Source organism: Mus caroli, chromosome 14, assembly GCF_900094665.2.
Source record: "Mus caroli chromosome 14, CAROLI_EIJ_v1.1, whole genome shotgun sequence".
In the NCBI taxonomy this organism is placed as follows: domain Eukaryota; kingdom Metazoa; phylum Chordata; class Mammalia; order Rodentia; family Muridae; genus Mus; species Mus caroli.
The window spans coordinates 48,020,321-48,030,556 of record NC_034583.1 but is presented as its reverse complement, the minus strand read 5'-3'; the positions used below and the strand labels follow the sequence as shown (position 1 = coordinate 48,030,556).

Sequence of the window (10,236 nt, the reverse complement as noted above, 5' to 3'; positions counted from 1 at the left end):
CGGATTTCTGAGTTCGAGGCCAGCCTGGTCTACAGAGTGAGTTCCAGGACAGCCAGGGCTACACAGAGAAACCCTGTCTCAAAAAACAAAAACAACAACAACAACAACAAAGAATTATTTAAATGAGTACAGTGTTGCTCTCTTCGGACACACTAGAAAAGGGCATCAGATTCTGTTACAGATACTTGTGAGCCACCATATGGTTGCTGGGAATTGAACTCAGGACCTCTGGAAGAGCAGTTGGTGCACTTAATCACTGAGCCATCTCCCCAGCCTGACTTTATTTAATCTTAATTCTCTCTTTAGAGACCCTCTTTCCATATATGGTCACATACTGATGGGATGGAGCTAGTGATTTTGAGTAAATGTATTGCCTAATAGGGCAAGGGCAGAACCAGGAATATGTCTGAAAGCACAATAGTCATTATTAGACAATAATTAGTACCTAGCAGAAGATGAGTTAGCATAGAATGGATGGGATGTCTTTTTAAGTTTTGTTTTGTTTTGTTTCTTTTTCCTGAGACAGGGTTTCTCTGTGTAGCTCTGGCTGCCCTGGAACTCACTCTATAGACCAGGCTGACCTCGAAGTCAGAAATCTGCCTGCCTCTGCCTCCTGAGTGCTGGGATTAAAGATGTGCACCACCAAGCCTGGCTCGGGACATCTTTTTAAACAACAGTTTATTATTTATGTATATTTGTAGGCATGTGCCTACAAAGGTTTATATGCACTATATGTATGCAGGTGCCCAAGGGGACAGAAGAGAACTTCAGGTTCCCTGGAACTGGAGCTAAAGTGATTGTAGTCACCCTGTTGATGCTTAGAACTAAACTGAGTCCTCTGCCAGAGCAGTAAGTGCTCTTAACCCTGGAGCCATCTCTTCAACCTGGGATAACGTTGCAAGATAGAACCAAAACTATTGGCTGGGTGGATCCTGAGTATGTGTTTTTAAATTTTTATTTATTTATTTATTTATTTTACTTTATTTTATTTTTTAAGGCTTCAATATGAACCTTGCACTGTTGGTTTCATGATGTGAATGAAAGATAGTGCCTCCGTGCGAAGTGGAAAGGACTGGATGAGCATTGTGTGGGACAGCTAAGAGCCTTGGTCTGAACAGGATGTTTTGTGGGGATTGAGAGTGTTAGTTTGAGACAGGGTCTTATGTAGTCCTTGAACTTGCCAGGAAGCACAGGATGACTTTGAATTGATCCTTCAACCTCCAGTTCCAAGTGCTGGGATTGCAGGCACTCACTGTCACAGCCAGCTTTAGACACGATAAGCTGGACATTGCTTATTTGCCATCTAGGTGAACAACAGCTCCAGAACAGATGAAGAATTGCTCAGTTTAGATCAGGTAGATCAACTGCCCGAACAAAGAACAAGGCAAAAGGATGTAACTAATAGCCATAGAGAAAACATTTTATTCATGGGAACAGGAAGAGAAGAGTGGGAGGCTGCACTGGGGAGTAGGCTGATCCTTGTGCTAATGAGGTAGCTTTAGCCTGGTTATCTGTCCTTTCTTCAGTGGAAAAAAAATATAGAGTGGATGTTATCAGCTGCAAGTGAGGGCAGGGAGAAGTGTTGCTCTGAGGAAGAAGATAACTGTGTAGACCAGTTTATTTAGGAAAGAAGGAAAGGATATATGCATTCTGGCCTCACACGATACTTGTATTAATAGATATCATACAGATTAAGGGAGGAAAAGAGCTAGACAAAGAGAGAATGATGTTGGAATGAACTTTTGTGACTTAGAACTTTTGTCAAAGGAAAAAGGAAACAGGTGGTCTAAAAGTTGAGAAACAGCAGGGCAGTGGTGGGATACGCGTTTGATCCCAGCACTTGGGAGGCAGAGGCAGGCAGATTTCTGAGTTCAAGGCCATCCTGGTCTACAAAGTGAGTTCCAGGACAGCCAGGGCTACACAGAGAAACCCTGTCTAGAAAAACCAAAATAAATAAATAAATAAATAAATAAATAAAAATAAAAGTTGAGAAATGACATATTTTCACATGTAAGTTCTGTGACATTAAATATAAAAAAAAATCTATTTGTAAATTATTATTATTATTATTTTGAGACAGGATTTCTCTGTGTAACCCTGGCTGTTCTGGAACTCAGAGATCCACCTTCCTCTGCCTCCCAAGAGCTATGATTAAACATATGTGTCTCCACCTCCCTGCTAATTTATCTTTGTATCTTTTTCTCTTGTCATCCATGTTTGCTGTACATGTGTTCTTCTTATTTCAGCCTGTCAAATGCTGATTACAGATGGGCAATCTGCAGTCACACCCAGGAGTTTCTAGAGAGATAGAAGCATTCCTCACAGCAGACCAGCTGCAATTAAAGCAGATGACTGCAGGACAATCAGGAAACAATGAGGCTGGAGGATTTTGCTGATAGTTTCTAAAGACTCAGTTCACTGAAGGCTTTGGAGCAACTGGAAGGGATGGTGGAACTGGAGCAGACTGAGGAATGTCAGGGGTAGTTGGGGGATGCCAGAAGAGAGCATCAGATTCCTTTATAGATGGTTGTGAGCCACCATGTGGGTGCTGGGAATTGATCTCAGGGCCTCTGGAAGAGCAGGCAGTGCTTTTTAACTGCTGAGCCATCTTCAGCATTTTTTTTTTTTTACTTAATTTGGATAGTGTGTATCTTCCTGGTTGATTTATTTCATTTTGTATGTTTTTCTTTTTAATTGTATTGAAAGATCCTGACAGAATGTAAAAGGTCCCAGAAGCCCTGAAATTGGCAAGATAGATGTCACTGTTAGCAGAACTAACTTCACTGATTTAGAAAAATAGAGGTGCACAATGCTCTGGCCACTCCTTGAACCCATGTGTCTGCCAGTGTTTTGACCGTTCCTTGAACCCATGTGTGTGCCCACTGATGAAGCCCATTGCCAGGTGTTTGTGACATTGGTTGCTGAGAAAGAGTCAGAAAATCTCCCCAGCAACCACAGCCCGGCCAATCCTGAGTTGCTACACCTGCACCAGACTCTTTCCTTGTACCCCTCCCATACCCATTTCTTGAGAATAGACATTATTTAGATCTGGAAATCCCCTACTCCACCCCCCTCCTTTCTCCCCTGAGGGCCTATAAAAACTGGGACCTCTTTCCCCTCAAGGTCGACTCCTCTACCCCTGCTTGGGATATGAGTTGTCCCCAGAGCTCTGGCTTTCCCGGAATAAAGCCTCATGTGGTTTGCATCAAGCTTGGTCTATCGTGAGTTCTTGGGTGTCTGCTATTGTCCTGAGGCCTGAGTGAGGTGCTCCTCTGGGAGTCTATCAATACTTAAGCCTGGTGTCTGGTCCATAGGAGTTCATGGTCTGTCTGTATTAATTTTATAATCTATTTCAGGAAATTCTACTCTAAAGTTAATAATCTACAACACAGCCAGGGTGGTGTGAACCTTTAAACACAGCTCTTGGGAGGCAGAGGCAGTGGGGCAGAGATAACACAGGCAGGAGGATCTCTATGAGTTTAAGGCCAGCTTTGTTTAGGTAGAGAGTTCCAGGACTGCCTGGGCTACATAGACTAAACCAAGCAAAATCATGATTGTTTCAGAAACTTGGATTGTGAGGCTGTGGGGCTCAGCACTGGTGTGTGCAAAGCTCGAGTTCATTTCCCAGCACTGAAAAAAAACAACATTGGATTGCTTAATCAGGAAATATGATTTTTAAGAGCTTTATTATTTTTGTTAGTTTTTTTCTGGCTTCCCAAATGCTAGCTAGGATTACAGGTGTAAGCTACCATACCTGTTAAAAGGTGTTTTTAATTGCCTCGAAAATTTGTTTTATTAAGTGCTGTGTATAAATATGCTCATGCCTTTAATCCCAGCACAGGTGGGTGGATCTCTAAGTTCCAGGACAGCTAGGGCTATACAAAGAAACCCTGTCTCAAGAAAAATGAAAGGAAGCATTTTTTCTATTAATACCACTTTGCTGTGTAGCCCAGGCTGACCTTGAACTGCCTATCTTCCTCCTTAGTCTATTCAGTGCAGATAACATGCAAGTTTTTCTTTTTCTATTCAGTGATAGTTGCCGTAATATTTAAAAGGGCAAATACATTTCCTAAATTATTGTATTTTCACACCGTATTGTACACATATACTTTGTTTCTCATAATATGTTAATTAATATCAGATATTAATCTATATATATTTTGAGCGGATAGACCAGACAGCAGACCAGGCCAAGGTGGTTCCACGCGTGAGAGGTTTATTGTGCAGGGATTGGGGGGCGGCGAAGCGGGTAGAAGGGCAGAGAAGAGGAAAAAGAGAGAAAGAGAGGGGAGAGAAATAGAAGAGAAGGAGGGGGTGATTCCTTCCCGCATTTATATAGAAAGTGAGGGTGGGAACTGAGCCAAGTGGATTGTGGGATTGAGGGTCGTTGTCCAGGCAACGCAGGTCAAGGGTCATATTGTTAGGCCAGGATGGAGTGTACTGGTACTAACACCTCACGCGTAGTGGTTTGACCTACGTGTCCCGGGGCTGAGTCCGGAGGATCGAAAGCTAAGGTCAGCCTCGGATATATATGTCCATACACTTCCAGTTGCATAAAGCAAGAAAACAAAACAACCCTCTCCCCCAATAGTCTGCACTATCTTAGGATGGGATGACCCTAGGAGTGGACTCTCAGGCTCGCCACAGTTTGCGCACGCGCCATGCAAGCAAACGGTTCGCGGGTTGGGATTTGCGCAGGCGCGCCGTGGAGGGGCGGGACTCTTGCCCGCGTCTCTTCCAACTGCAGTTTGAAGCAGCGCCATTTTGAGCATTCGGCCACCGCGGGCGTGATTGCGGGGAGGCTGGGCTTCCCTCCGTTACCTGGCTTTCCTTGCTTCGTTTCCATAGATACATGTGGAGACGTGTGTACCTTGACGTCTAGGCCTCATCCAGCATCCCAAGCGAACTTGCTAAGATGATGTTAAGAGGAAATCTGAAGCAAGTACGTATTGAGAAAAACCCGGCTCGTCTTCGCGCCCTGGAGTCGGCGGCTGGAGAGAGCGAACCGGTGGCCGCGGCGGCCATGGCGCTGACGCTGGCCGGCGAGCAGGCGCCGCCACCCGCACCTTCCGAGGAGCACCCGGACGAGGAATTGGGCTTCACCATCGACATCAAGAGTTTCCTCAAGCCGGGCGAGAAGACGTACACGCAGCGCTGCCGCCTCTTCGTGGGTAACCTGCCCACCGACATCACGGAGGAGGACTTCAAGCGCCTCTTTGAGCGCTACGGAGAGCCCAGCGAGGTCTTCATCAACCGCGACCGAGGCTTCGGCTTCATCCGCCTGGTGAGTCTGCGGCGGGGCGCGAGGAAACAACAACAACAAAAAAAGTGCGGGGGCTGCGGTTTGGCGTGAGGGCGCCGCAGGGCTTCTGTCCTGCTGGTCGCCGGTCGCCGGGGGCTCACTTCGGGAGCGCGCTGCTATCGCAGGGGGCGGGGTCAAGGAGGACCAGCGGCGTTTGGGTGGACAGTCTTGCGCGACAAAATTTTGTTGTCACGGAGGTGAATTGGGGATGAACTTGAGGAATTTCAGCAGCAGACTTGTTCCCTTACCAGAATGATCCACAGCTTCCTTTTGCTTTCAAGGGGATGTGTCGAGTGGTGTAGCTCTGTGGCAGAACCTGGCCTAGCATTAGCATGCTCAAGGCCCAGGGTTCCTTCTCCTGCATCTAGCAAGTATTCGCCCTCTGTCTCTGCATTGCGTGCTGTCTACGCTAAGCCATCCAGGTCTGCAAACTCCTGAGAGTAATTGGGGGCAAGGGTGGGTGCTACCGTGTATTTGACTTATCTTAGCATTAAAATATTATCCTATACCCTCTTAAATTTAAGTAAAGAAAAAAAATCCAATTAGGTAAAAAAAAAAATATGCCTAGTTTATCAGCTTGAAGCACTATTTATTCATTCATTCATTCATTATTTATTTATTTATTTTGGGTTTTTCCAGACAGGGTTTCTCTATATAGCCCTGGCTGTCATGGAACTCACTCTGTAAACTAGGCTGGCCTCAGACTCAGTCATACCTGCTTGTCCCTGCCGAGCTCTGACGTTAAAGGCCCACCTGCGCTACCACCACCTAGCTTATGCCTGATAGTTAATTGCAAGTCGTATACATTTTTTTTTTTTCTTTTGTTGTTGTTTTTTCAAGACAGTTTCTCTGTACCCCTGGCTGTCCTGGAACTCACTTTGTAGACTAGGCTGGCCTCGAACTCAGAAATCCGCCTGTCTCTGCCTCCTAAGTGCTGGGATTAAAGGCTTGCGCCACCGCCCAGCAGCAGTCGGTGCTCTTAACCTCTGAGCCATCTCCAGCCCAATGGCACACACTTTTAATTCTAGCTCTGGGGAGGCAGAGGTGGGATGGTCTCTTGTGAGTTCCAGGTCAGTTTGGTCTGCGTAGCAAGTTTCAAGACAGCCAGGACTAAATAGAGAGGCCCTGTCTGAAAAGCAGGATGGGGGTAGGATGGGAGATGTGTTCCTCTAAACCTGGCACCCAGAGTTTTTTTGTGTAGGAATAAAAAGACCTGTTAATTGGAAACTAGTTAACTTACAGAAATTAGTCTTCTTAGGTAATTTTACAGTATAATCTGAATTCTGTGCATAGCAGGTAAATTTATAAATTCTAAGTATTGCTTAAGTCTAATTTTCAATTGGAAATACATATAATTGTATAGTATGTGTGAATATAAATATTGATATACAGTGACTTAATAGGTAGATAGTAGAATGGCTTTAAAACTGATACAAATTTTTTTTAAAATTTTTTTTTGTTATGTATTTTCCTCAATTACATTTCTGATACGAATTTTGCCTGGTTTGTATTTCTAGAGATTTCCCAACTCCCCTTTTTAAGGGAGACAGGGTGGGTGCGTAGCCAGCCTTCATAGTGTTAAGATTAGAGTTGTAACCAATACTCCTCTAGAAGCACTTTTTCTTGTAAAGGTTTATTTATTTATTATATGTAAGTACACTGTAGCTGTCTTCAGGCACCCCAGAAAAGGGCAGACGATCTCATTAAGGATGGTTGCTGGGATTTGAACTCAGGACCTTTGGCAGAACAGTCAGTGCTCTTAACCGCTGAGCCATCTCTCCAGCCCCTAGAAGTACTTTTTAAAAATGTACTATCATCTTGCCAGGTGTTAGTGGTACATGCCTTTAGTCCTAGCACTCGGTCCTAGCAGAGGCAGACAGATTTCTGTGAGCTTGTGGCCAGCCTGCTTTACAGAGTGAGTTCCAGGACAGCCAGGTCTATACAGAAACCATGTCTTGAAAAGTTAAAAAAAAAATGTATTATCAACGTTAAAATACATGTGTTCATATTTTGCCTGCATGTATGTGTCCACTATGTGTAGTGAGTGGATTTTTGGTCCCCTGGTTTCTGTAAAAAATACAGAAATATCATAAGAATGTGCTTTTTAAATCCCAGGTGTGGGGTTATGGGGCTGTCTGTAGCAGCTGACTATGATTTGCCTCCTGCTCTAGGAAAGCATAGTTTTGTGAGCTGCAGATAGTTTCTAGGATTGTGTGATATTTGGAATTCTGGGATCGTCTCCGAGGGTATATAAATACTAGAACCCTGCAGGCGGGGATTGTAGGTGTTGGCTGTTCATGGGGGTTGGCTGTGGTTTATTAGTGGTTGGAAGAAACCAAAGAAGAAAGAAATTAGGTTTAGGACTTTCTCTCTCCCCCTCTAGTCTTTCTTTCCTATCTAGTGGTAGGTTGTGAACCCAGGGAGATAAAAGGTGGGGAAAAAGAAGAACCCACAATGTAGCAAAAGCTACAACCATTTGTGTGCCTGGTGCCCATGAGGACAGAAGGAAACATAGGATTCTCTTCAGCTAGAATTATAGATTGTGGCAAGCCATTATGTAGGTGCTGGAACCAAATCCAGATCCCCTGAAAGAGCAACAAGTGCTCCTAACTGCTGGGCTATCTTTTTAGCCCCTAGAAATACTTTTTTTTAAAGCATTTTCTTTACTTATGTGTGCATGTGCATGACAGCATATGTGTAGAGGTCAGATTCAGTCTGCAGGAGTCAGTTCTCTCCTTCCACTGTGTGGACCCAGGGATATAATTTAGGTTGCCAGGCTCCACAGCAAAGCATCTTTTCCTGCTGATCTGTCTCCATAGTTCATAGAAATTCTTTTTATTTGGTAATATTTATTTTTGGAGATGAGGTCTCATTATGTAACCCTGTCTAGCCTACAACACACAGAAATCTGCCTGCCTTTTCCTCCCAAGAATATTGGGACTAAAGATGTCATGTCTAACCTTAATTTGGTAATTTTTAAAAAAGATATTCATTTATTTTATGCATATGAATACACCACCATTGTTCTCTTCAGACACACCTGAAGAGGGCATCAGATCCCATTATAGATGGTTGTGAGCCACCATGTGGTTGCTGGGAATTGAACTCAGGACCTCTGGAAGAGCAGTCAGTGTTCTTAACCGCTGAGCCATCTCTTCAGCCCTATTTTTTTTTCTTTCTTTTTTTTTTTTTTTACATTCATGTGTTAGTAAATGTTTTGGACAAACAATGGTACAAGTATGGAGGTCAGAAGACAACTTGTGGGAGTTGGTTCTGGGGATTGAACCAACCCATGTCATCAGGCTTGGTGGCCTCACCTTTACCTTGTGGGCCATCTTGCTGGCTGATACTGTTATTTTTAAAATTCTTTTTAGATTTATTATTTTAATTTATATGTCTGATGTGTTTTTCTGTGTGTCTGTGCACCACTTGATGCCTGATGACCATGAGGCAGAGTGTTGAACTCCTGGAACTGGAGTTAAGGATGGCCATGAGCCACCGTGTGTGTGTGTGTGTGTGTGTGTGTGTGTGTGTGTGTGTGTGTGTGTGTGTGTGGAACTGAACCCAAGACCTCTTCAAGAATAGCAAGTGCTCTTAAGTGCTGAGCCAGCTTTCCAGCCTCCTAATTTATTATTATTATTATTATCGAGGCAGGGTCTCAGTATTAACCTTGGTTGTTCTGGAACTGATTATGTAGATCAGGTTGTCCTGGTCACAGAGACTCCCCCGCCCTTTCCTCCCCGCCCTTTCCTCCACGCTGGAATTAACTGTTTGAAGTGGTTTTATTCTGTAGCCTGGGTAGTTTGGAAGTCCCGATCCTTCTGCCTATGCTTCCCAAGTTTGCCATCACATACAGATTGAATAAAGAGGTAGTGTACCCTCGGGGCAGTTTTCATGGGGCAAGCTTTTTTTGGGGGGGGGGCTCTGGCTGTCCTGGAACTTTTTTTTCCCCCAGAGAATTATTATTGTATATGAGTACAGTATAACTGTCTTCAGACACATCAGAAGAGGGCATTGGATCCTATTACAGATAGTTGTGAGCCACCATGTGGTTGCTGGGAGTTGAACTCAGGACCTCTGGTAGAATAGTCAGTTAGCGCTGAGCTATCTCTCCAACTGTCCTGGAACTTGTTCTGTAAACTAGACTAGCTTTGAGTTTGGAGGTCCTCCTGCCTCTGCCTTTAAACCAGTGCTGGGATTAAAGGTGTGTGCTACCTCTGCTCAGTGTATATAAGCCTAAAGAAGCTCTTCATAGTTCTTGGAGCACAATAAATACCATTTCTACTAACTATATCAGTTATTTATTATTATATATACTTATTTTGTACCACAGATGTGAAATCTCTTCAGTAGAAAGGAGTTTCTCTTTGAATTTTTGTTAGATTTATTTATTTGTGTGTGTGGATATGTTTGCATGAGTGTGCATGCACACAGTAGCACACATGTGGAGGTCTAAGAACACCTTTGGGAGTCTGTTCTCTTTTACCTGCTGAGCCATCTTACTGGCCCAGTGTTTGTTTGTTTTGGGAGATAGGGTTTCATTGCAAATCAAGTAACAAGTAGTTTGTGGACTGTAACAGTTCTTATTTTCCTGTGAAGAAGTAAGTGTACATAGGCAATGACAAACTAGAAAATACACTCATTTGTGATAATAGAGAACTTTCTAGCTGTGCACAATAGCAATTGTAGCATTTGTGAGGGAACTGTTCAGGTTTGAATGTATCACTTGCTTTTCAGTACAATGGAGAAACTGCAGTTCATGATTTTGAATTTGACTCCCTCCCATGATAGCAAAAAATACGTAGCCCAGGTAGGTATTTCAGGAGGAGTGATTAACAAGAACTAATGGAAGCCGGGCATGGTGGCGCACGCCTTTAATCCCAGCACTTGGGAGGCAGAGGCAGGCGGATTTCTGAGTTCGAGGCCAGCCTGGT

General features: G+C 44.0%; 1 protein-coding gene across 3 annotated transcripts in view; it reads left to right on the top strand.

Annotated features, from left to right (window-relative positions):
• The first annotated feature begins 4,707 nt into the window (after positions 1–4,707).
• Positions 4,708–10,236, top strand: part of Pspc1 (paraspeckle component 1) — an 82,498-nt gene continuing 76,969 nt past the window's right edge. For all 3 annotated transcript variants that reach the window (XR_003834829.1, XR_003834828.1, XM_021181553.2), the window contains exon 1: positions 4,708–5,284. Coding sequence is in view for 1 of the 3 variants with exons in the window: in XM_021181553.2 (XP_021037212.1) it covers positions 4,916–5,284 (369 nt within the window). In the remaining 2 variants the exon portion in view is untranslated. The remainder of the gene's footprint in view (positions 5,285–10,236) is intronic.